At 39.0% G+C, this 27,654-nt stretch overlaps 1 protein-coding gene across 3 annotated transcripts in view; it reads right to left on the bottom strand.

Moving 5' to 3' along the window:
- Positions 1–27,654, bottom strand: part of PRKDC (protein kinase, DNA-activated, catalytic subunit) — a 220,451-nt gene that overhangs the window by 32,218 nt on the left and 160,579 nt on the right. For all 3 annotated transcript variants that reach the window (XM_053660916.1, XM_053660917.1, XM_053660918.1), the window contains exons 65-71: positions 27,365–27,553; positions 26,449–26,673; positions 24,967–25,075; positions 23,379–23,490; positions 10,528–10,717; positions 6,988–7,162; positions 2,599–2,789 (exon numbers count right to left, since the gene is read on the bottom strand). In XM_053660916.1, the coding sequence (XP_053516891.1) occupies positions 2,599–2,789; positions 6,988–7,162; positions 10,528–10,717; positions 23,379–23,490; positions 24,967–25,075; positions 26,449–26,673; positions 27,365–27,553 (1,191 nt within the window). The remainder of the gene's footprint in view (positions 1–2,598; positions 2,790–6,987; positions 7,163–10,527; positions 10,718–23,378; positions 23,491–24,966; positions 25,076–26,448; positions 26,674–27,364; positions 27,554–27,654) is intronic.

The raw sequence follows: 27,654 nt of genomic DNA, 5'->3' as shown, positions 1-27,654 counted from the left end.
ATAAATTCATACTTTTGACTTTTAATCTAATACTTTTTTAATTGGTTGAATCACTGTTTTTACTGTTTGCCTGCGTCAGTGTCCCTTTTTTTTCTGTTCCATATTTTTACTTTTGATCTTTTTTTCCCTACTTAAAAAAGTCCCTTCAACATTTATTGTAACACTAATTTAATAGTGATGTATTTGTTTAGCTTTGCTTATCTGGTAAAAAAAAATCTCCCCTACAATTCTAAATGATAATGTTGTTGGGTTATAGGTTTTTATCTTTTTGTCACCTGAGTAGAACGTGTAATTTACCTTTCGGCTTGGAAAGTTTCTGTTGAAAAGTCACATAATGATCTTACAGGAAATCCTTTGTATGTAAGTTGATGTTTTCACTCGCTACTTTTAGTATTATCTCATCATTTTTAACTTTAGGCATTTTAGTCATAGGCCTCTTGGGTTCATCTTTTCTGGGACTCTCTATGACTCCTGGACTTGGAGGTCTATTTCCTTCAAGAAGTTAGAAAAGTTTTCTGACATTTTTCCTTCAGATAGGATTTTAATTTCTTTCTATCTTCTTCTGGGACACCTATAATGTGAATGTTGGTTAACTTAATATTGTCCCACAGGTCCCATAAACTATCCTTTTTAACCTTCTTTTTTCTCTTAGCTGTTCTGATTAAGTGTTTTCTGCTAACTTGTCTTCCAAATCACTAATGTGATTCTCTGATTCATCTAATCTGTAGTTGATTCTCTCTAGTGTAGTCTTCATTTCAGTTATTGTAGCCTAAAACTCTGGCTGGTTCTTTTTTTGTGTTTTCCAACTATTTGTTGAAGTTCTCCCTCAGTTCATCTATTCTTCTCTCATGTCTTTTAATTTAGGATGTGTTTCTCATCTCCTTCTTTTTGCCAACTCTGTTTGTTTCCATATATTAGGTTCATCTGCTCCCTCTCCCATTCTTGAAAGCCTGGCCTTACATAGAAGGTGTCCAGTGGAGTCCAGTGATGTAGTATTCCCTGTCACTTGATCCACAAGTTCCACAGGTGTCTGTGTGGGGGAGTTGTATGCACCCTTCTGATGTAATTGGACATCAGTGGGTGGCACTGACCCTCAGGTTGACTGGCTGTGAGGGCCATCTGTGACTTCAGTGGATGAGCTTTCATTCTAAGGCCAATTCCACAAAGTGGGAGTCACTTTACGGGACTCTGGTGCCAGCTGAGACTTTCTATCATGTGTGTTGATAAGATGGTTTAGTGGGGCTCTGGTGCAGTCTGAGGCTGACCACTGGATACACTGGGTCTGGAGCCTCTTGGAGCGGGCTCTGGTATGGGTCAAGCTCAACCATAGCTTGTGCTATGTTTGAGGCCAATTAGTGGGAGCTATAGATTGACCTGTGGTTGGTTGCTGATTGTACTGGGCTTGGAGGTGCGTTGGAGAGCTGAGCCAACTGTTTTTTCTGCTGGTCTTAGGACCATTTGGTGGGCACTGTGATGTCAGCTAAAGCTGGATGCTGCTTGTGCTTGGTTTATGGCTACTTAGTTGGAGCTATGCTGAAGCCTGAGACTGGTCACCTCTTATGTAAAGTTTGGGGCCACCTGGTAGGAGATACAATGTCAGTTGAAATCAGTTGCTATTTGTGCTGGGCTTGGGATTACTTGGCAGGAGTTACAATGCACATTGAGGCTGCATGTATGAAGCTTGTGGAATTTTGAGTCTTCTGTATGAGCTGAGGGAGGGCAATACTCTTGTGAATTTTGTGGATTTTTGGAGAATCCTCAGAGCAAGCTAGGGAGGCTGTCCATGTGGACAAGCTGATGAAAGAAGTGAGGGTCCAGTGATAAAATCTGGTGGGGTCTCAGGGAGATATAGGGGTAGGGCAAATGTTCTCAGTTGGGTTAACGAAGAGCACAGATTTGGTAGTCACCCGTGCTGGTCCCACTGGGTGGCAAAATAGTTCAACAAAGGAACACTGGTGTGACTACCAGTGCTTCTGTTCCCTAGAGGGTTCCCTTATTCCCCAATCCTGCAGTTATCAATTTAGTTCCTATCCTATATCACAGGCACTTTCTGCCCCTGTGCTGGAGCACAGAGCAAGCGAGTTTATGCGTGGGCCCTTCGGAAATAGCAGTTCAGTCTCTCATAGCTATTTGTCTCTCTCAACATAATCCCTGCTGGTTTTCAAAGTCATGTGTTATAAGAACTCCTTTTTCCACCTCAGGTGCCCCATGCTGGAGAGTCTGGTGTGGGGCTGGGACCCCTTGGTCCTCAGTGGGGCACCTCCAAAGCCAGTCTATCCTCATTTTTTAATTGTCACACTGTGGGATAAGACTTCATGATCTGTATCTTCACTCCTTCTACCTGTCTTGATGTGGCTTTTTCTTCATGTCCTTAGTTATGGGAATTCTGTTCAGCTAGGCTTCCAGTAGTTCATAGAGATGATCGTCCTGTTATTGAGTTGTAGTTATGACTGATCGCGGAAGAGGCAAGCTCAGTTTACCTACTCTACAATCTTGACTCTGCTCTGTACCTATTATTTCTTTCATGTAGCCAGAGGTTGCCCATTAAAGACATACAACACACAAAAATAAAAGGTTCATTCTCGCAATAAACATTACCTTTTCTGCATTCTCTGAAGTGGATCCAGAAAGCTCCAAGATTCTTCTAGCCTTGCTTTCTTCAATTTCAGCAAGGCAGCTTGGCTCACTGCTGAGAGCATTAGCTATGATTCTGTAAGTTGTACCCAAGAGAATGTTATGGTGACGGAAAGCCAAAATATTTTTGCTTAAGTAGCTGGATGTGTTCTCGCCTGTTGGATTAAAACACACACAAACACACAAGATTTTTTCAGAAGTAAATAAATACCAAAAATTTAAAAAATTTCATAGTATTTTCACAAATACTATGTACAATAACTTTTTGTACAAAAAGTACAAAAGTTATCTTTTATTAAGAAATTAACTAAAAAAATCTTTGTGTTATAAGAAACTGAATTCAAACACTGGCGAGGTAATCTTGAACTAACATTAATGAAAAATGTTCTTTGTTAGCAATGAGCATATCTAAGTACACAGAGGCTAAGCAAGCAATCAAAACACTAACTTTTATTTAAGTGTCATCATTCTGCATTTAGTCAAAGCACCTAATTCTATCTGTTACAAAGAACAGGAGGTGCATCTGTGCGTATACATTAATAACCCATTGTAGTTTTTAAATTAATACTATTACCCACTGCCGATAAAGCAACAGACTGCCACATTTAAAGGTCTAGTTCTTCCCATACAGAAGCAACATTTCAAGAAATATTAAAGAGACTTCTTTAAAAAAAAGAAAAATGAATATGAAAATACTGTAAATAATTCCAACTGACAAATAAAATCAGTGGGTCAACCAAAGCTAGTACAAAGGTTAAAAGTCACAAGTAGGGAGAGCACATATAAATATAACAGTAAATTAAGGGGTACACAGAAACACACATAAAATAAGTAAAAAATAATGACAAAAACATAAACATGGAGGGGTTGAGTAACAATGATAGTGATTTTAGAATGTCTCAAAACTTAAGTGACCATCAACTTAAAGCAGACTGCTATAAAAATGCTTGGTATATATGAAGTACAAGGTAACCACATAGCAAAAAATCTAGATGAGATATACATGAAATAAAGAGAAAGGAATCCAAGCACAACACTACAGAAAGTTGTCAACATACAAAAGAACAAGAGAATAAGAAAGCAACAGAGAACTACAAAAGCAATCAGAAAACAATTAATAAAACTACATACTATTACTAATTACTTTAAATGTAAATGGGGATTAAATATTACAATCAAAAGACAAAAGGATAAGAAGATGCAGCACATATATACCATGGAATATTACTTCGTAATGAAAAAGAATGAAATCTTATCATTTTTGACAGCAAGAATGGATCTTGATGGTATTATGCTAGTGAAATAAAACAGAGAAAGAACAATACTATTTAATTTCACTCTTATGTTGAGCCTAAAGAACAAAGTAAATGAACAAAGAAAACAGAAACAAACTCATACATACAGACAACAAACTGACTGATGTTTGCCAGAGGGGATGGGGATTGGGAGACTAAATGAAAAGGTGAGGGGATTAAGAAGTACAAACTGGCAGTTACAAACTAGCCATGGGGATATAAACTACAGCTTAGAGAATGCAGTCAATAACATTATAATATTGTAATAACTCTACATGGTGTCAGATGGTACAGATTTATTGAAGAAATCACTTCATAAACTATATAAATGTCTACCCACTATGCTGTACCAATGAAACTAATATAATTCAGAATGTCAACTGTACTTCCACCAAGATGGAGGCATAGGTGGAGACGCCGTGCTTTCTCACATAACCAAGTTTAGAGACAACAGAATATTAGCAACAGAAAACACAGCCAGAACACAGAAAGTTGAACTTTTTGGAAGTCTGATAACAACAAATTCTTCAGCCTGACTGGTAAGAGGGGAGAAGCCAGCAGCCCGCAGAGCCGGGTTGCACAGGAGAGCTCGGTCAGACAGACTCAGGCGTGCAGATGCAATGGGCGGATCCAGTGAGCAACCCAGTGAGCTACCAGCAGACCCAGCGAGGGCGCAGGCCCCAGCGGCGAGAGGCAGCAGAGGGGGCTGCCATTTCCCCACTCTGACCCCGCCCGCACATACGGTGTCACAACCCAGAGACCTGAGTGGCCCTACCTTGGTGAACACCTAAGGCTCCGCTCCTCATACTTAATGGGCGAGAACAGACCAAAAATGGCTCAAGAAGATCTCAAAGCCCCAGAGCCCATAACTCTTAAGTGACAAAAAAATAGCAAAACTTTCAGATGCAAGTTCAAAACACTGGTGATCAGGATGCTCACAGAACTGGTGGATTTTAGTCACAAATTAGAGGAACATATGAAGGCTAAACTAATTGAAATGAAGGGAATTGCACAGGAAACCAATAGTGATGAAAAGGAAACCGGGACTCAAATCAAGGGAGTGAAACAGAAGGAAGAAAAAAAATGGCCAAATAGGAAAATATGAAGAAACAAGAATTCAAAAAAATGAGGAGAGGCTTAGGAACCTCCAGGACATCTTTAAACGCTCCAACATCCAAATTATAGGGGTACCAGAAGGGGGAAAGGCACAGCCACCAGTGGAAAACTTATTTGAACAAACAATAAAGGAGAATTTCCCCAATCTGGCAAAGGCAATAGACTTCCAGGAAATCCAGGAAGCTTAGACAGTCCCAAAGAAGTTGGACCCAAGAAGAAACACACCAAGGCACATCATAATTACATTAGCCAAGATTCAAATGAAGGAGAGAATCCTAGAAGCAGCAAGAGATAAGGGGACAGTCACCTACAAATGAGTTCCCATCAGACTGTCAGCAGATTTCTCAAAAGAGACCTTACAGGCAAGAAGGGGCTGGAAAGAAGTATTCCAAGTCATGAAATCCTACAGAGACCTACAACCAAGATTGCTCTATCCAGCAAAGCTTTCATTTAGAATGGAAGGACAGATAAAGTGCTTCTCAGATAAGATCAAATTCAAGGAGTTCATCATCACCAAGCCCTTATTATATGAAATGTTAAAGGGACTTATCTAAGAAAAAGAAGATAAAAAAGATCAACAGTGAAAGGACAGCAAACTCACAGTGATTAACAACCACACCTAACAAAAGCAAACTAAAAGGACAGCTAGATCAGGAGCAGAAACATAGAAATGAAGATCTCAAGGAGGGTTAGCAACAGGGGAGTGGGAGGAGAAGGGGGGAGAAGGTACAGAAAATAAGTAGCATAGACAGTAGGTAGAAAATAGATAGGGGGGAAGGCAAGAATAGTATGGGAAATATAGAATCTAAAGAACTTGAGACACATGGTCATAAACTAAAGGGGGAATGGTGGGGGTGTGCAGGGTGGAGGGGAATGAAGGGGGGGGAATAGAACAACTGTAATGGCATAATCAATAAAATAAAAAAATGATGGCACATTAAAAATAAATAAATAAATAAATAAATAAATAAATAAATAAATAATTTCTAGTTAAAAAAAAAAAAGAATGTTGACTGTAGTTGGAAAAAAACGGTCTGGCTCTTTGTCTTACTATGTAGCTCTAGAAAGGCAGCTCTAGAAAAGCAGCTCTGGTCAAGTGAGCAGCTTAGCTTGCAGAGATGTGAGAAGGAGGCATAAAAGAGAAGGGTTGTCTCCCTGCAAGTCCCATCAACTACACCACCCTGCTCATCCATGAGAAGACAATTCTGACAGATTTCTCTCAGATACATGACCACAACTACTAGCATTGCTTATTTCACAAGACTGTTACAAAGTATAATCATACTGTAACTACTAAAAAACTAGAATTATTTTTATGAGTACCCATGTTTATCTTCATATCAGCATACTTCTCTTAGCCCTCCTTTCCCCTCAAAAACCCATAAAAATATTTAAACCATTGTAAGGAAGATTTTCTGATCCTGGGATCAATAAGGAAAGACTGCTTTTCCTGGCTACACATTCCCTGAGGCCAATTCCTTGTACTGCTGAAGAGGTAAATTTGGGAATATGGTTGGGAGCATGTTCACTAATGGTGCTATGATGCACCTTTGGATATGAGGTGTCAGTGTTAGCATATCAGGTCCAAAACCCACTCAGAGGAAGTTCTTCTCTCAGTCTTAAAGGTTACATTGTTATGAAAAGAGAAAATCTGAGGAGGATAAAGGCTTTTCATATCTAATTTTTACAAGGTAATTCTTATAAAATATTAGATTCGTAATCTATGTATTTAAAAAACTTTTACTTTCAATTCCATTTTATAGATACAGAAATAAAAGCTCCAAATGTCATATTCAATAGTGATACTAAGATACAAAGTACCCTGGCTCCAAAGATTCAATTCCCAAATGTCAAATGAAGCAACACAAATAATAGTTTTAAAAGACAGAGCCATAATATAAAACAGCATTCTTAAACTTAAATAGGTAAGAGCATCTAATACCCAACAAAGAGATGGTTTTCAACACGGTCAGAATCTGCTCAGGACACTTCTGGCTCTGACTCCGGCTGTGGCTGAGTCGACAGTAGCTATGCACCCATTTCACCAGCCAATCATCTTTTGTTTTTGACTCTTTATGCAGCTCCTTCAGTAGTTTCATGGCAAGTGTGAAATTGTTCTATATAACAGAAGAGAGAAAGTGGTTTGATGATATAAATATAAATTTAGAAATAAAACTACTTTACATGTGAAGTTTTTTGTTAATAAGCCTGGTTTCCTTTTGGCAAGACACGATTCGCCTTAGAGCAGGTAATCCATCTTCTTAGCTTAAATTAAAGGATTCATGATCCACTTCAAAGCAGCCATCATGAGACCCCGCCCCCACTACCTCTCTGTTCAGAGCATACTCTGCCGTTCCCAGTTTCTCACCTTTGTGATTTTGTTGGAATACATCTCATACCTATGACACACTTTTCTCCTCTCCAAGTCCAAATCCTACCATTCCCATGGAGCCAGGTCGAGATGCCTCCTTTTCCATGAAGCCTTCCTATTCCAGGCAGAATTTCTTTTCTTCCCTGTGCTCTTTCAGCATTGTTGACATCTCTTTTCTCTGCCCACCTCATGCTGTTGTCAGTTTTAAGTGTAGTTCATGCTCTGTCACTAGACAGTGATCACGAGGGCAGGGATAATCTCCTCCCTCCTTAAGAGTGCTGGGTGTAGTTTCTCAGCGACAACCACAGTCCTCCATGTTATCCAAAACTCCCTCACCACTAAATTCTTAAACTCAAACCATCCCATTCTGACCATAAACCTGCTCTTCCACTCACCACATTCCTTCTACTGTACCTGTATAACCTACTTAAGATCTCTGGTAAATATACCTGCCTTCTTTCTGCTTTTATTAACTTTTCCTTCTATGCCCAATTAAGCCAATGAGCATTCCTGCCATTCTCTTAGTGGTACTCTCAGAGCACTGGCTTTTAGGTGTCATTTGGCAGGCGTCACACCTATCTGGAAAACCCACCATCTGGGTTAATGGAAGTGCATGCCTTCTCTGCTCTTACACTTACAGACTCACTGGAGACAATGCTAGCCAGGTTCAATGCCGTCTGACAATCCTTTCCTAGGGTGCTGGTCAGTTTTCCACATCACAGGCCAGGGTCATCTTCAAGTCTCCTCACTTTCCTCAAGTCTCCTTCCTGCTCACTAGCTGCAGCTGATGTCACCTCCCACTTCTCAGAAAAACACAGATGAGTTCTCTCCTCTTCCTCCCACACGGAAGCTCATTCTTCCTTCCTGCCCTCCATTACAACGCAACAGAGCCTCTGCCCTGAGTCCTGTCCCTGACAACCTCCACAAGGAATCTTATTTCACCAGTGAACCCTCCTCTGTCAAATCTCTCCTGATCTGTTAGTTCCTTTCATTAGGATTTAAACATCTCCAGTCTTTAATCCCCCCAAAAAATGTCCTCCGTGACCCTACTTGTCATGGTTCATTGAGGAGCAGCCTATGCTCACTGTTCCTATATCCTTTCTTCCAACTTTTATCCATCCCTCCACCCACTATAGTCTCATTTCTTTTACTCCAGTGAAACTGGTTCTCACCAAACTCAACACCAACCTCCTACTTTTATTCTTTTAAAGATTTTATTTATTTATTTTTAAAGAGAGGGGAAGGGAAGGAGAAAAAGAAGGTAAGAAACATCAATCATTTGCCTCTCGTATGCCCCCTGACCAGGGACAGAACCCACAACCCAGGCATGTGCCCTGACCAGGAATTGAACAGGTGATTCTTCACTTCACAGAACAATGCCCAACCTATTGAGCCACACCAGTCAGTGCTGAATTCTTAAAGTTACAACACTCATTTTGTTCTGAATGTTTTACTTACTTGTCTTCATCACGAACTGTAACAAAAATTTTTTAAATTTTACTGGTTACTACCAAAAAACCCCTACCTTTTTGATGCAGTATCCACATAATTATTGCACTGCAGAGTTCCTGGGTGAATGCTCTGATGGGGAATTGAATAGGTGACCTTTTGCTTTTCAGGATCATGCCCAACCAACTGAACCGTAATAGGTTACTTTTCAGTCTTTTCACACCTTCACTTTCTTTGGTACTGACACTGATGATTTCTGGCTCACCCCTGTGGTCTCACAGTTCCTTTGCAGACACCTTCTCCTGTGCTCACCCCATAACTATTGGTCTATTTTGGGGATTAATACTGGTTACCTTATCCACTCCCATGGTTTCAGTGACATGCTGATCATATTAAGAACTCCATCACTAGTATAACTTAAAAAAAATCCTCATCTAAGGACACGTTTATTGATTTTAGGGAAAGAGGAAGGAGGGAGAGAAAGAGAGAGAGAAACATCGATCAACTGCCTCCCATGTGCGCCCTGACCAGAGACAGAACCCACAACCTTTGGATGTATGGATGATGATCCAAGCACCTGAGCCACCTGGCCAGGGCACCTTTTTCTACAGAGCTTCAGATTTCTTATATACAAATTATTTAATGGAAATTGTAACTTGCTTGTTTTAAAGGCCTTGAGGATTCAACATGTCTCAAAATCAATGTAACATCTTCCCTACAAACTATTCTTCCTCTTGCATTCCCATCCACTCAGCTACTCAGTTAAAAATATGTGTATCATCCTTTCTCCTCCCAAACAGAACTATTCACCATGTCCCACCTGAGCAAGCCTTCTCATTTTTTAAAAATTGGTCCACTCATCCTCATTTCTTTAACCTCTAACCTAGATATGGCCACCATCATCTCTCACACAGGTTAATACAAAAGCTTGCTAATCCTTTGCCATTTCTTACATCCTTTCTTATGACAACCAAAGTACATTTTAAGACTGCACATCTGATCACCTTGATTACAGGGCTTTCTTGCATAAAGGTTCATAGACATTAAGGAGGGGCTAAAATTTAACCTTTGTTCCAGTCAGGAAACCAAGTACTATGCATCATTCCTGGGTCTTGTATGTTATTCCCACTGCCCTATTTTATCCTTGAGTTCCCAGCATGACCTCCGACCCCCTTCTCTGCTCTCATAAGGCTAAGTAAGATTTATCCCATGTGACTGTCTTTCTTAATATTACATATTATAATTGTTTGTTCATTTGTCCATATTTTGTTCAACATGGTATCTGTAGCACCTAATGAAGTGCTTGGTAATGAGGCAAAATTCAAATTTTGCTTCTGCTACTTTGAAGTTTTGAAGAGCGTGGGAAGGTTGAGTTGAAAAAACCTGAAGGTTTTATATCTTGTGAAAATTTAAATCATTCCTTTTCTTTCCATCTTCAACATTACTGGTATTGATAACTAACTCTACTTCGTCCATCTTTATAAGTGAATATATTGCTAAAATATTCTGGATAATTTTAAATGTCTATTTTCTTATAAAGAGAAAAATTACTAATGACTCAATTGTGTTTAAGATTAAAATTATAAAGAAAAGTTAAGTTAAAAAAGACTAATTTAAGAAAATTCTGTGACACAATGGAGGAACACAAATAGGAGTACTTACCTGTTTTCTTGCGCTCTCTATCATCTTCATTTTCATGGAAAACTTACAGCTCTTAACCAGAGAACAAATATCCTCTTCCTGCTGCTGCACTTCCATCCTGTCACTGGAATCTGCATCTCCATCCATGTCCATACTATGATCATCTGGAAGAAGAGTGAGTTTCTCCTCTATTTTGCTGAGAAAGAAACATCTACACAAAACAAACAAAAATGAGAATTAATGTCTCGTTAAAGAAATCTTTGACATGTTGAAGGTTACTGGATAGCATTCACAGAAAAAAAAATCTACAGATATTAAATGTCTGCTCATTTTCTAGACTAACTTTCTGTTTACCCAGGAATTAATTCCAATTTTTTAAGAAAAACTGGGGCCAGAGAAACTAGCATGTCTCATATTATCTCTTCCTTTTTTTTCCTTTGGTTATTCCAAAGATACAAGTCGCTCTAATAATCCATCTGCTTCTGTGTTCCTTGGCCTCTACCCAATAAACAAGGGTCCCCGCCCTCTCAAGAGCCGCTACAGTTTAACCTTCCTGTTTTTAATTATAAGAATAAGCAAGTAAAAGCAGTGTAAGTAATTAATAAATATTTGAGGAGATAAATAATGAATGACACATAAATGTTATACTACCAGTATAAATAAAGGGCCTTTGGCTCAAAGAAAGGACAGCGGGGATGAATAGGTGATGTGGATAACTTTTCACAAAATGAGGTGGACTTTTTTCTGGGCTTTGAAAAATGAATTTAATTTCAGGTGATAGAGGAGGTAAATAAGTTTCAGATAGAAGGAACGAGTTAAACAAAAGTAGAGATCTGTTATAGAGCATAAAATGTTCTTGCATCATATTGTGGAGTATGGAGCCAGGAAAAGAACCATTTTTGCTACTAATAACAGAGTTCTGGTTCTGGTATGTCAGTGTGAGTCCCTACAGCCCATGCTTTTGCTGGTAACACCTAGAAACTCTGGATAAAATGCATAGTGTAGTCACCCAAGAACTCTTGAGAGTATATAAAAGACAGCAGACTACATATTCAGGGAAGTCAAAACTGGGAGATGGTTATGAGGTTCCTGTTTTTTCTTCCTTCTTCCAGTTTTGCTACAGGGTAACAAGAGTTGTGGAGTAGTTGTTTGCTCCACAAACAACTAAGCTTGTTTGCTTAGTTGCAACTAAGCTTAGTTGCTTGTTTGCAAACATAGCTGTTTGCTTAGTTTACTTTTGTTTTTGTTTTAGGTTTGGCTGTTAATAACTGTGAATTTGTTGTCATTTTACTGTTTATATTTTTATCTGCTTTTTCTAAGGTAAGTCCCTTTAACATTTCATATAATAAGGGATTGGTGATGATGAACTCCTTTATCTAGGAAGCATTTTATCTGCATTCCATTCTAAATGAAAGCTTTGCTGAGTAATCTTGGATGTAGGTCCTTGTCTTTCATGACTTTGAATACTCTTTCCAACCCCTTCTTGCCTGTAAGGTTTTTTTTGAAAATCAGCTGACAGTCTTATGGGAACTCCTTTGTAGATAACTATCTCCTTTTCCCTTGCTGCTTTTCAGATGCTCTCCTTATTTTTCATCTTGGGTAATGTAATTATGATGTGCCTTGGTGTGTTCCTCCTTGGGTCCAACTTCTTTGGGACTCTCTGAGCTTCCTGGATTTCCTGGAAATCTATTTCCTTTGCCAGATTGGGAATGTTCTTCATTATTTTTTCAAATAAGTTTTAAATTTCTTGTTCTTCCTCTTCTTCTGGCACCCCTATGATTTGGATGTTGGAACATTTAAAGAAGTCCTGGAGGTTCCTAAACCTCTCATTTTTTTTTTTTTTTGAATTCTTGTTTCTTCCTTCTGCTCTAGGTGGATGTTTATTTTTTCATTTTGTTCCAAATCGTTGATTTGAGTCCCAGTTTCCTTCCCTTCATGGTTGGTTCCCTAAACATTTTTCTTTATTTCACTTTGTATAGCTCTCAATTTTTCCTTTATTTTGCGACCAAGCTCAGCCAATTCTGTGAGCATCCTGATTACCAGTATTTTGAACTGATAGGCTGGTTATCTCTTCATTGCTTAGTTTTTTGTTTTTTTCCTGGAGCTTTGATCTGTTCTTTCATTTAGGCCATTTTTTTGGCCTTGATGCACCTGTTAAGTAGAAAAAGGCGGAGCCTTAGGTGTTCACCAGGGCAGGGTAACCCAGGTCACTGTTTTGTGATGCTATATGTGGGGGAGGGGTCAGAGAGGGAACAGTGTCGCTTGCTCTGCTCTCTGCCGATTTTCAGGCACTTCCCTGTTACCCACAATCAAATTGGGCCCTTCTGGTGTTAATTCTGGGGGGGTGGGGGTGGGGTGGGTTTGTGTGCATTCAAGGACCCTGTGGATCTCTCCAATGAACTCTCCTAGGAGGCTGAGAGTTTCTCCCACTGCTGTTTCAACCCTCACAGGTTTTTTCATTTAGAGTTTTTGAGGCTTTATTTTCCTGTGCTGGAACCGTGAGTTGCGCAGTCTGTCTCACTCCCCAGTTGTTCCTTTAGCTCTGCCAGCTGCTGCTTTGCCCTCCCTGGTCTCCTAGCTATAGCCTTGCCGGGAGACCTCTTCATCTGGCCCCCATCTTCGCCCCTCCTACTGATCTGGATGAATGTTTCTTTCTCAACTCCTTGGTTGTTGGACTTCCATATAGTTCAATTTTGTCAGTTCTTGTTGTTTTTTTGTTTTTAAATTTGTGTTGTCCTTTTTTTGGTTGTGTGAGGAGGCACAGTGTGTCTACCTATACCGTTATCTTGGCTGGAAATCTGTTTACAACAACAAACTTAAAAACAATCAGAACTGCCAGAAAACCAAACTGTACAGAAGCCTGACAACCAAGGAGTTAAAGCAGAAACATTCATTCGGATCAGTAGGAGGGGCGGAGGTGGGTGCCAGGTGGAGAGGACTCCAGGCAAGGCTGTGGCTGGAGGACTGATGGGCAAGGTGGCAGCTGGCTGAGCCCCCCACTTTTTTCCTTGGGGTCCCATATTTGTGTGTGGATAGACTGGAAGATCAACCAGGGAGCAAGACAGACTGTGCAACTCAGGGTTCCAACACAGGAAAATAAAGCCTCAAAAACTCTGACTGAAAAAACCTGTGGAGGCTGATATAGCAGGAGAAACTCCTAGCCTCACAGTAGAGGGAGGTCTATCCTTGGAGAGACCTAAAGGGTCCTAGAGCATACACAAAACCACCCAGCAGGGAATCAGCACCAGAAGGGCCCAATTCGCTTGTGAATAGCACAGGAAATGACTAAAAGCAGGCCGAGTGCTGAGCAAGTGACCTTTTGTGCCCCTCTCCTACAAAAAGTGCCACAAAGCAGTGACTTGGGTTGCCCCACCCTGACAAATACCTAAAGATCCTCCCCTTACTACATAACAGATTTGGCAAGACAAAAGAAAAAAAAGGCCCAAATGAAAGAACAGATCAAAGCTCCAGGAAAAATACAAGTAAGTGACAAAGAGATAGCCAACCTATTAGATGCACAGTTCAAAATACTGGTAATCAGGATGCTCATAGAAATGGTTGAGTATGGTCACAAAATAGAGGAAAAATTGAAGGCTACGAAAAAGTGAAATAAAGGAAAATGTACAGGGAACCCACAGTGATGGAAAGGAAACTGGAACTCAAATCAATGGTTTGGACCAGAAGGAAGAAATAAACATTCAAACAGAACAGAATGAAGAAACAAGAATTCAAAACAATGAGGAGAGGCTTAGGAACCTCTGGGATAACTGTCAATGTTCCAACATCTGAATTACAGGGATATCAGAAAGAGAAGAGGAAGAGCAAGAAATTAAAAACTTACTTAAAAAAAATAATGGAGAAGATCCCTAATCTGGCAAAGGAAGAAGTTCAGAGAGTCCCAAAGAAGTTGGACCCAAGGAAGCACACACCAAGGCACATCATAATTGCATTACCCAAGATGAAAGATAAGGAGAGGATCTTAAAAATGGCAAGAGAAAAGGAGACAGTTACCTAAAAAGGAGTTCCCAAACACTGTCAGCTGATTTCTCAAAAGAAATCTTTCGGGCAAGAAGGGGCTAGAAAGAAGTATTCAAAGTCATGAAAAGTAAGGACCTACATCCAAGATTTCTCTATCCAACAAAGCTATCACTTAGAATGGTAGGGCAGATAAAGTGCTTCCCAGATAAGATAAAAATAAAGGAGTTCATCATCGCCATGCCCTTAGTTTATGAAATGTTAAAGGGACTTATCTAAGAAATAGAAGATCAAAAGCTACAAGGAGTAAAATGACAAACTCACAACTATCGACAACTGAATCTAAAGCAAAAACAAAAACAAACTAAGCAAACAACCAGAACAAAAACAGAATCACAGAAATGGAGATCATGAAGGGTTATCAGTGGGGAGGGGGAGGAGGAGAATAGAGGGGGAAAGGTACTAATTGGTAGGGATAAAATAGGGAGAAGAATACTATAGGAAATACAGAAGCCAAAGAATTCATATGTACAACCTATGGACATGAACTAAGGGGGGGAAGGAATGCTGGAGGGTGGGGGTGGCAGGGTGGATGGGGGATGAAGAGTAGAAACAATTGGGACAATGGTAATAGCATAATCAATAAAATATACTTTAAAAATAAAGAATAAAATGTTCTTGTTTAAATGCAAAAAGTATAAACATTACCTCCAAGAACTGCAGGAAATATAGGATTTTCAAGTACAGTAATATATTTACTAAAACATGTAATACGCTAGACCATAAAACAAGTCTCAATAAATTAAAAAAATTTTATACTGTATGTGGTTTGTGACTGGAATTATATGGAATTATATAATTCCAATGGAATTATTTTAGAAATCGATAACATTAAGGAGGACTGAAAATTCATCTATTTGAAAATTTTAAAAAGTTCTGTTTTAAAAAGAAGTCACATGAACATTAAAGTATTGTGAACTAAATAATAATGCAACCACAACATACCCAGATTTGAAGTATGCAGCTAATGTGATGCTTAGAAAGACATGTATGACTTTAATGTTTATATTATGGAAAAAAGTATAAAATCAATGATCAAAGTTTCCACTCCAAGAAACTAAAAACATAAGAGTAATGTAAGTTTAAAGAAAGCAGAAAGAAGAAAATACTAAAAATGAGACCAGAAGTGAATGGAATAAAAAACAGATAGATAATAAATAAAATTAGCAAAGGCAATAGCTGGTCCTTTGATATCAACTAACAAATCTCTACACCTAGGCTGATTAAAAAAAAAACAAAAAAACCGGAAAACACAAATATCAGGAATGAAAAAAGGGGTTCCCATTCAGATACTACAAATAATAAGCTTTATGTCAACAATTTGACAACTCACATGAAATGGAAAAATGCAATTTAACAAGACTGACACACAATAATAGAAAATTTAAATAGCCCTCCATTTATTGAAATTACATGCATTATCAAAAATCTTCCCCAAAGCAAAACCACAAGCCCATATACTTTTACTCATAAATACTTTCAAATGTTCAAATAAGAAATAAAAACAATGTTACACAAACTTTTCTAAAAGGGAGAAGGGAACTTGCCTTAACTCATTTTTATGAAAACAGCATCATCCTAATACCAAAACTTGACAAAGACAATACAAAAAAGAAAGTTACAGACCAATGTCCCACTTGAATACAGATACTACAACTCTTAACAAAATATTAGCAAATCAAAGAATATATAAAAGGGATCATTATAATGATACAGGTTATCCCAAGAACGCAATATTTGTTTCACATTCAAAGAGCAAGCAATGCAAACCACCATGAACACAAAGGAGTGGTGTCATCAAGATGGAGACACAGGTTGCTCTCGAATTCAGTCCCTCTCACAAGAAAACCAACTAACTCCTGAACAAGACACCAATGCGAAAATCCTAGAGCACAAGGGTATGTCTTACACACTCCTACAAAGAGACTGAGATAGACTGCATTCTAAGACTATGACCACATGGCCCATCCCCCAGGTCAGCAGAGCACTGTGCTGAGAGGGCACCCCAATCCCTACCCAGGAGCTTCTCAAGTAAAAAAGAGAGAGCCCAAAGTGAACATTCAGCTACCCCTGTGGTGTGGGTCACTATTGGTAGGCCCACTCAGATCTCATCTCACAAAGGACTGCAGGGAATCTGTGGGGCTTGATCACTGCAGATCAGACTGTGACATTAGTGGGTGGGGCTTACAGCAATTAGGCCTCAGATCTTGGCAGACTGAGTTCCTACTCAATAGTAGTACCCAAGTAGATATCCTAACCAATGGCTCTACTCATCTGCAGAGCCATGACAGTGGCCCATTCTGACCAGGAAACTTGGCAGGGCACAGGTCTGCTTGATTTGGGACCCCAAACAATGGGTCTTGCTAGCCTCAGGGTGTGTTTTGACAGGCAGGGAAGCTAATTTACGTAGCTCTGCCAATTGCTAAGTGTAGCTCCTGGCGTTGACTGACTGCCCAGGAAGCCTGACTAGAGCACCCCTGGTGCTCTAGCCCAGCTGCACTCGAGCAGTCAGGCCTACCTGTGGCTCTGCTCATCTTGCAGAGCCACACCCATGGTCTCGTCTGGCAGGGGACTTTATGCACAGGTCAGCCTGACTTGCGTCCCAAATAAGAGTCTTGCCAGCTTTGAGGTCTGTTCTTTGGACCAGCCCTGGCAGGGAAGCTGATCCGTAGCCACATCCACTGCTGAACACAACTTCCAATCCTGTCAACAAGAAAACTTAACCACAGCTCCTGAGATCCTATGTAGCCAACTTTGTTGCACCAACTACAGCAGCACTTGAGCAAAGAGAGCTCCGCTAGTAGCCCTGTGTCAGCTGAGCCATTATGGTGACCCCATCTGACAAGAGAGCTCAGTGTATAGTTCTGCCTGATTTCATCCCTAAACAAAGTGCAATGCCAGCACTGGGGCCAGTTCTGAAGCCCTAACCAGGCAGGAAAGATAATTTATATCCCTGCCCACCACTGAAAACAGCCTCCAGACTGGCCTAACCAGGAATCTTAACCAGAGCTCCCCAGATCTGTATAGCTCATCCTGCAACCCTTACTGCAGTGGCACTTGAACAGGGAGCCCAGATGGAGGCCCTACTCATTAGAGCCAGGAAAGTGGTCCATCAGGCTGGGAAACTTGATGCACAGCTCTGCTTACTTCAATTTCAACACGAGAGCTTTTCCAACCTTAAGGCCTATATGGTAGCCCCACATGGGCAGAGAAACTAATTTGTGTGCCTGCTTACTGCTGAATAGAGCCTTTGGCTCTGCTACCAGGGGACCTTGCAGGCTTGAGGTTACCACTCCTAATGGGAGACTGTTTGGATCTGCACTACTAAGTCTCAGACACTCCACCTGACTGAGTTCAGCTCTGCAGAGAAGGGAAGGTAGCTTAGAAATAGGACATTCAGAGTGTGAGTCCCTCGGAGGCTATTGTCTGGGGCCAGGACAAAGTGCTTAGTCCCCTCCTGTAGGCTGGGCTAGCATCGTCCCCAACGAGATACTCTTTTAATCTGTCCTCCTGAGCCTAGTGGCTCTGCCTGGCAGAGCTTGCCCCTGCAGAGGGGACAGCTGGCTGCACCCAACTTCAAATCATGATGCCCATTTCCTGGGGGAACTGGCGTTGGAAACTGGCAGAGACTGAATGGTTTGGCTCTGGAGTGGAGACCACTTTTCCCTCACTCAGTGCATGACCAAATAAGGGACCTACAAGCCCCATCCTGCTGACTCCCTTTGTCCCACCCTATGGAACTTGAAATCTGTGCAAGGGTCTGTGGGGCACAGCCAGCCTGGGCACACTTTACAGTCTTCTTTGGAAGGCTCTGGAGGAACGCCATGCAACCTCAGGTGGGCAGAGTAGCTGAGAGGTGGAGGTGGACCTCAGGGAGCTTCGGACCTTTTATATATTTGCCCCCAGCACTAAGATGGAGAAAGCTAACCTTTGTACACATATTGGCCTCTCCACACACACCCAGGCCCAGAAGATGCAGCCACAAACAGTAAAAAGTTTGGTAGCTCCAGACAAAAGCCCAAGGCTGGTTACACATAACATCTGACATTGACCTGTACCTGAACTTCACCCAAGTGGACCCAGAACCAGCAGAACCAGTAGTGGGCTTCAAACCACACCAGAGTGTAACCCAACTAGTCACACAAGCAGCACACCCAAAGGGAGATTCTGGCAGGCACCACACCCTCCTGGGAACAATTCTACCTCAGGGTGTAGCCCCTGCACAGCATCTCATATACAGTAATCAAGCTGTACCTGTATAGTCAGCCAGCCTGAAGAGTTAATTCCACCCACAAAAAGGCCAACAGCATTCAACTACAATAGGAGGGTGTACATAACCACAAGGAACATTCCTGGAGAAAGAGCTCAGGTGATGTGGAAGACTGTGTCACTGAACTTGACAAAATACTTTCACCATAAAGCCATCATAACAAGTTTGGGAGTCAAAGCAGATCTACCTACACAGAAACAAAATGGGGAATAAACTAAGTATGTCCCAAATGAAAGAACAAGAGACATCTCCAGAATAAAAATGAAATGAAATGAAAGAAACCAAAATACCAGATGCAGAGTTTAAAACAACGGTTATAAGGATGCTCAAGGGGATGAGTGAATAATCTCAGTGAGAACTTAAACGAGGCGATATTGAGCATTAAAAAGAACACAGAAACCATTAAAAAAACCAGTCAGATATAACCAGTACAGCATCTGAAATGAATAATGCACATAAACAAAATGAAGAAAAATGAATCGATCATATCAGTAGATGCAGAAAAACATTCGATAAAATCCAGCACCCATTTATAATAAAAACTCTCAGCAAAGTATGAATAGAGGGATCATATCTTAACATAATAAGGGCCATATATGACAAACCCACAGCCAACATCACACTCAAGGAACAAAGCTAAGTGTTTCCCTTAAGATCAGGAACAACACAGGATGTCTGCTTTCACCTCTCTTATACAACATAGTACTGGAAGTCCTAGCTGCAACAATCAGACAACAGGAAGAAATAAAAGGCATCCAAAACTGGAAAGAAGGAAGTAAAACTGCCATTATTCACAAATGATATGACATTATACACAGAAAACCCTAAATACCAAAAAAATAGTAGATCTAATAAATGAATTAGGCAAGTAGTAACATACAAAATTAATATTCAGGCTTCAATGGCATTTTTATACAACAATAATGCACTATCAGAAAGAGAAATTAACAAAAGAATCCCATTTACCATTGCAAAAAAAATTAAGATATCTAGGAATAAATTTCACCAAGGAGATAAAAGACCTTTTAGAAAATATTAGGATATTGAAGAAAGAAAACTGATGAATATAGAATAAGTGGAAGCATATATCACATTCATGGACTGGATGAATTAATATCATTAAAATGTCCATACTATCCAAAGCAATCTATACATTCAATGCAATTCCTATTAAAATACCTATGGCATATTTCACAGGTCTAGAAATATTCCAAAAGTTTTTATGGAACCATAGAAGACCCCGAATAGCCTCACCAATTTTGAGAAAGAAAAACAAAGGTATTGGAGGTATCACAATACCTGATATGAAACTATACAACAAGGCTAGTGCAATCAAAACAGCCTAGAAATGGCGTAAGCACAGGCATATAGATCAATGGAACAGAACAGAGAGCTCAGAAATCAACCCATGCCTTTATGGTCAATTAATATTTGACAAGGGAGGCAAGATTATACAATTGAGTAGAGAGTCTCTTTAATAAGAGGTGTTGGGAAAACTGGACAGGCACATAAAAAATAAAACTAGACCACCAACATATGACATACAGAAGAATAAACTCAAAATGGATAAAAGACTTCAATGTAAGTCATGATACCACAAAAATTTTGTAAGAAAACATAGGCAGTAAAATATCAGATATTTCTCACAGAAATATTTTTGCCAATGTATATTGGGCAAGGGAAACAAAGGAAAAATAAACAAATGGGATTACAACAAGCTAAAAAGCTTTGCACAGCAAAAGAAACCATCAACAAAATGAAAAGGGAATGCTCTGAATCAGAGAATATATTTGTTAATATTACATCTGATAAGGGGTTAATTTCCAAAATATATAAATAATGTATACAACTCAACACCAAGAAGACAGACAATCTAATTAAAAATTGGGCAAAGGATCTGAATAGACACTTCTCCAAAGAGGACAGACAGAGGGCCAACAGACATATGAGAAGATACTCAACATCACTAATCATCATAGAAATGTAAATTAAAACCATAATGAGATACCACCTCACACATGACAGAGAGGCTACCGTCAATAAATCAACAAATAGCAAGTGCTAGCGAGGATGCAGAAAAAGGGGAACCCTTGTGCACTGTGGGTGGAAATGCAGCTACTGTGTAAAACACTGCGGAGTTTCCTCAAAAAATTAAAAATGGAACTTCCTTTTGACCTAGCAATTCCACTTCAGTATTTCTGAAGAAACCCAAAACATTAATTCAAAAGAATATATGCACCCTTATGTTCACTGCAGTATTAATTACAATAGCCAAAATCTGGAACCAGCCCAAGTGTCCATTTAGTAGATGACTGGATAAAAAAGCTGTGATACATTTACACAATGGAATGCTATGTAGCTGGGAAAAAAGAAGGAAATCTTAACTTCTGTGACAGCATGGATGGACCTGGAATTTATTATGCTAAGTGAAATAAGCTGGTCAGAAAAAGACAAATACCATATAATTTCTGTTATACGTGGAACCTAATGAACAAAATAAACTAACAAGCGAAATAAGAATCAGAGGCATGGATACATGGAACAGACTGATAGTGACCAGAGGGGACGGTGGTCTGGGGACTAGATGAAAGAAGGGGAAGGGATTAGCCCAAAAACACATATACATAACCCACAGGCACAGACAATAGTGTGGTGATAGCCAGAGGGAAAGGAGGATGGGGGCTAAGCAAATATAGGCAAAATGGAGATAAATAGGAATGGAAAGACTTTGCTTTGGGTGATGGTGATGGGTGCACAATGCAGTATGTAGATAATGTTTTACTGAGTTGTACACTTGAAACCTGTATGGTTTTGTGAACCAGTGTCACCCCAATTAAAAAAATGAAAACTGTAAAGTTATTCTTGTACCGTGGTTACGTAAGAGAATACTCTTTTTCTTAGGAAATGTGCACTGATAAAAAGCAAGCGTACAGATATCCATATGTGACTTACCCTCAAATAGTTCAGAAAATAAAATGTGTTTGTGGAGAGAGAATTAAAAAGCTAACGTGGCAACATGTTAAAAATGTTAAAAACCAGGCCATCATAAATTAACAAACAAGTGTTGGAGAGGATGCAGAGAAAAGGGAACCCTAGTGCACTGTTAGTGGGAATGCAGACTGGTGCAGCCACTGTAGAAAACAGTATGTAATTTCCTCAGAAAACTAAAAATGGAACTGTCTTTTGACCCAGCAATTCCACTGCTGGGATTATATCCTAAGAACCCTGAAACACCAATCCAAAGGAACCTATGCACCCCAATGGTCATAGCAGCACAATTTACAATAGCCAAGTGCTGGAAGCAACCTAAGTGCCCATCAGCAAATGAATGGATTAAAAAACTATGGTACATTTACGCAATGGAATTCTATGCAGCAGAAAGAAAGAAGGAACTCCTACCCTTTGCAAAAACACGGATGGATCTGGAGAGCATTATGAAAAGTGAAATAAGCCAGGCGGTGAGGGCAAATACCATATGATCTCACCTTTAACTAGAACATAATCAACAAAAGAAAAAAGCAAACAAAATATAACCAGAGACATTGAAATTATGAACAATCTAACGATATCCAGAGAGGAGCAAGGAGGGGACAGCGAGGAGAAATGTTTTCAGGAACTACTATAAAGGACACATGGACAAAACCAAGGAGGAGGGTGGAAGCAATGGAGGGGGGGAGGGTGGAAGCAAGGTGGGGAAAGTGGTGGGAAGAAAATGCAGACAACTGTAATTAAACAACAATAAAGTAGTTTAAAAAAAATGTTAAAAACCAGTGAATCTGGGTAAAAGGTACATAGGAGAGTTCTAATTTTCTTGCAACTTTTGAACACATAAGAACCTATCCCCAAATAAAAAGTAAAAAGAAAGTATAAAAAATTAAAAGTATAAAAAGTAAATTAAAAATATAGTGACAAGAATACCTGTGGGATCACAGTCCTTGAGTCCTATTTACTGTGTATATTTGCACAAAATAATTCACAACTTGTCTGGATCTAATGCCTCTTTTTTTAAATATATGATTAATAACTGCTTTATGAATTACCCAGGGTTGAGGAAAACTCAGACTTGGTAAAGTAATATATCTATATCTGTATCCATATCTCTATCTATACCTGTATCTGTATCACAATTGATCAACTGATCAATATAATTATGTAATGAAGTTGGGAGGCAGGAAAGTTATAATTACAGAATAAAAAAATCATTAAACAGTATTTGCTTTGCTGCCACATCACTACCTAACATTTAGCCCTGAGACAGAAGCACATGGACCACAGCCCCTGCTGCTCCCTTGCCTCCTCTCACTGCTGGAGCATGGTCATCAACCACCCAGCACAAGATGAACTCAGAGTGACTGGGCAGCAATTCCCCAACAGGGGACAAGTGGGGTCAGAGGGCATATTGCTGACATGGAGAGTTTTTTTAGAACTTAAATGGGAAATTGGCAAGATGAGACATATCTATACTAGAATCAAACCCCACATTTTTCTAAATCACAGTTTGGGAGAAAAACAGTTCTGGCAGTTGCAGAAAATAATCTATATTCAACTCAAAAGGATCACATCTTACCGATTTGTGATGATGTCATCCCAGATATTCATTGGATCCACTTTAGCATCTGGATATCTGTTTGTCCAGGTTTTTAGAAGTCTCTTAAGGGGAACTTGAGATGATAAATTACCTAAAAATAATGTTAGAAGATATCTCTATCCAGAGCTTACTGACCAACTTACAATGTAGGGCTGTCACTAGTAAATAGAAACTTAGTTTAAATGTCTTGTTCAAATTAAAATTTCTCTTCTATCAACAGAAATACAAAGCTACCATATTAAGTATAATATATTCTGACATTAAAACTCAATTTCTTAAGGCTAAAGTGGGGAAATAAACATACAATTTTTACATTTAGTAAAGGTCTACTTCATCCACAATTCCAAAATCAAAAAAGCACTGAAAGCTGAAAAGGTTTTCTTGGGGTTGCAGCCAACTGTCCCAGCAAATCTAATCTGAATTGGCATAGGGCTACGTACACAGGGCTATGTGTACATAGCCCTATGCCAATCTTTGTATGCCATTCACATGAATATTCACTACTGACGCTAGAGATGCATGGCTGTATTTAATTATGGAATACTGCCCCAGCCTTAGTGTATACACAAGGTTACATAATAATAATAATATCCAAAACTATGTGGTTTTAAGGTCTTGGAAAAGGGATTCATAACAATTCTCATAAAATTTAGATTTCACATTGCTAATGCTTTAAAGCTTTATTTTCTTTCTTTTGTTGGTAGAAAGTAGTGGTTAAGAACACAAGCTTAAATCAGACAGTTCTGGGTTCAAAATCTGGATCTTTAATAGTTTGGGAAAATTAATCTTTAAGCCTCTATAAAATGAGGAAAAAGAATCTTTGTCTTATAAAATTGTTACTAAAACTAGATAGTACAGAAAAAAGAGATTAACATAGCTTCTGAAAATAGAAAGCACTTAATTAGTACTTTGAAAAGTATCTTTCATGCTATTCTGAATTACTTGAGACAACAATTACAATTCAAATTTATAAGGAAGTACTCCTTCTTGGCTCTGGGTGGCCTCCAAACACGGGCACCAGGGAAATAACTTACGTGGTGACGGCAGAAAGACCACTATCTGAGCACCGCAGCCTCCCCTCTCCTCAGGCCAGTGTACCTGGCAGCCAGTCACAGAACTTGGGTATCTCAAGGCAGGCTTTCTGTCAGGCAGGCATTCTGCAAACCCCTCTCCGCTTGCACACTCAACTCAGTCCCCTCCCCCAGGAGCCTTTTGCACCCCTCAGACCAGGTTCTGTCACCATGTTTCACATGGGATCCTGTACATGCCTCTGCCTTAGCCTTTATCACACCATGTTGAAATCACCCCACTAGTTTGAAAGCTTCTTCAAGAATGGCAGTCTGTTTTATTTGGCTTTGCATTCCCAGTGCCTAGAATAGTGCTTGACCTTTTTAAACATCCATTTCAATAATCTCAAAATACATATTTTTACAATGAACTCAAAGCAGTTTCTAACCCATATATTAACAATATATATACTTTCAATAAGAAAAAAGAAAAAAATCAGATGTTAAAATTTTTCCATAACTATAAAGATAAAAATAACAGTAGGTTAAAAAAAAATTACCTTGTTTGTTTATAAAGCTGATGAATTCCTGAATTTCTATTAAAGTTTGTACGGATTGCAATTTGGTGAGTCTACTTCTGTGTAAAAGCACATCAATACTAGAATAGCTCTAGGAAAAAGGCATTCAGCATTGTTATAAATCAATTTAAAACTTGAAATTTTAATATAGTGCTATAAAATGTGAAATATAGCAACTACCATACAAACACATAAATTACACAAAATGTCTCAGTGTGGTTAATAATTAGGTCATATAAGCAATTAACAACAGAAGCCAATGAACAAAATGAAGATTTTAAAATTAGGTTTTCAATCATATTTTGGTTCACTGAAATCAATAAAATCAATACAAAGGGCCTATCATTACCTCTATTTGACAATGCTCTTTTTTAAAAAAGATTTTAATTTATTTATCTTTAGAGGGGGAAGAGAAGGAGAAAGGGAAAGAAATATCAATGTATGGTTGCCTCTCGTGTCCCCTGCCAGGAACTGGCCTGCAACCCAGGCATGTGCCCTGACTGGGAATTGAACCATGATCCTCTTGTTCACAGGCCCGCACTCAATCCACTGAGCTACACCAGCCAGGGCTTGACAATGCTTTTTAAAAAATCATAATTCTATAATGTAAATTGCTAAGTATAGAAGCCAATTCTTTTTTCTTCACTAAATTTTCTCCAGTGAACTATTCAACTTTTTTAAAAAAACAAGAACGTTTAAAGAGAAAAGACAATTAAGTAACTATGCCTCCATGATCAATGTATGCCAATGATAAATGTGAGTAGGCTATATAAAACAATGACTTTAAAAATAAATATCAGAAGATTTTTCAGACAAGCAAAAAGGCAAAACAGCAGAAAATGAACAGGGAAGATCGATATTGTTTTCCACAAAGCAAGCAAACTTCTATTAAACTACTTCAAATGGAAAAGTCTGGTCTCAAGTTTTATTTTTTGTTTTTTGCTTAGCAGTGTGAGAAAAATAAAAACCTAAGGAAACAAAAAAATGAAAACTTATAACAGAAAAAAAAAAAGGATTTGAGCCCTGGCTGGCGTGGCTCAGTGGATTGAGCGCGGGCCTGCGAACCAGAGTATCGCGGTTCGATTCCCAGTCAGGGCACATGCCTGGGTTGCAGGCCAGTTCCCCACAGGGGACGCATGAGAGGCAACCATACATTGATATTTCTCTCCCATTCTTTCTCCTTCCCTCTCCCTCTCTCGAAAATAAATAAATAAAATAAAAAGAAAAAAAATGAGTAAATTGTTAAAAAAAAAAAAACATGACTTTTAATAAAAAAAAAAAGGATTTGAAAAGGCATTAGATAAAAAAACAGTAAAGAAAGATATCAGAATAAAATAGAATAAAAAAGGAAATAGGTGGTATTAATAGAGAAAATTAAAATTTCTTTTTGATTTAATTCATGAGTTTAATTATTTTAAAAATATCACAGAAATGGTACATTTCAAATTAGTATGTCTCTATTACCTGTATAAAATTCTGAATGCAATTTTCAATATAATATTTGGCTCTGTCAACATCATTTTGTAAGATGTAAAGAAGACTCAATTCCTGACTATAATGAAGCTCTATAATAGACTTCTGGAGCTCCTTATTCACAGCTTCATCAATAAATGTCAACAGGGACTGGTCATCCTTTCCTTGAAGCAGTAACTTCAGCTTGCTGCGGATCATGTATGGTAGGTAGGTCTCCTAAGGAACGTGAGAATCTATACTTGTAACTCCAGAAAGCCAATTCAAGCACACTTAATTATTTTATTACTATAATTTCTGTAGTATAACTTTATAGGGTAAGATTTAGAGCCAAAGTGATTTTTGTTCATTACTTCAAACCAAAAAACTGTGTTTTTTAAGACATGTTCATTTAAAATTGTTCAATGTGTAACCACAAAATATGCAGGAACACGTTCTATAGAAAGTAGGAACTATGTACTTTTAGCTGAAAGAAAACTGATGTTACATACAAAATGAGGCATCTTAAGCTTAGCCAAGGTAGCAGCTGTGTGAAAGGGACGAGGAGAGCCACTTGCCGAGGAGCTGGGGTGACCCTATGAGTGGGGAACTCAAGGAATTGGGATAGACCCATGTGTAGCCCTTGACCCAGTGCAGAGAAAACAGGAAATATCCTTCCATGTCATCATATCCGGGATGCTAATTTTTATTTTTAAATGCATACCATTTATTTTAAAAGGGTTAGCTACAAGTGGTAAGAGATTTAACAAAACTAAGGAGTTTGTGGGGTGAGTCAGGTTATATAAATATCCTAATGCTTCATGACCACTACTACCTTATTTCTGAAAAGTGTTAAGCAATTTCATTAATTAGAGAATTCCTGACCCTCTAAAATATTTCCTTTAGTGACAGCAAAAATAATTCTACTGACCTGATAAAATGGTTCGCCCCACATTTTATTTAGATCTGGAGGGTTCTCACTATCAACACTGACTGTAGAACAATATGACAATGATTTCCACTCAGCAAGTTGGTTATAACAGTCAAGGGAGGCACGTTCCCAAAAATCCTTCTCGGCTTCTGTGGGTTCACTGTCCACCCACTCTTGTTTATTGAGAGCCTGGCAAAGAAAAGTTTCTAAGATTATGTTACAAACTTCAAAAGAATACAATAGAAATATATTTGAAATAAGGTAGGTAGTATAATATTCACAGTAAGGAC

This window comes from Artibeus jamaicensis, unplaced genomic scaffold, assembly GCF_021234435.1.
Source record: "Artibeus jamaicensis isolate MK-2021 breed Jamaican fruit bat unplaced genomic scaffold, CSHL_Jam_final scaffold_916, whole genome shotgun sequence".
NCBI classification, from domain to species: Eukaryota; Metazoa; Chordata; class Mammalia; order Chiroptera; family Phyllostomidae; genus Artibeus; species Artibeus jamaicensis.
The sequence above is the reverse complement of the archived record's forward strand: the minus strand, read 5'-3'. Positions and strand labels throughout refer to the sequence as shown.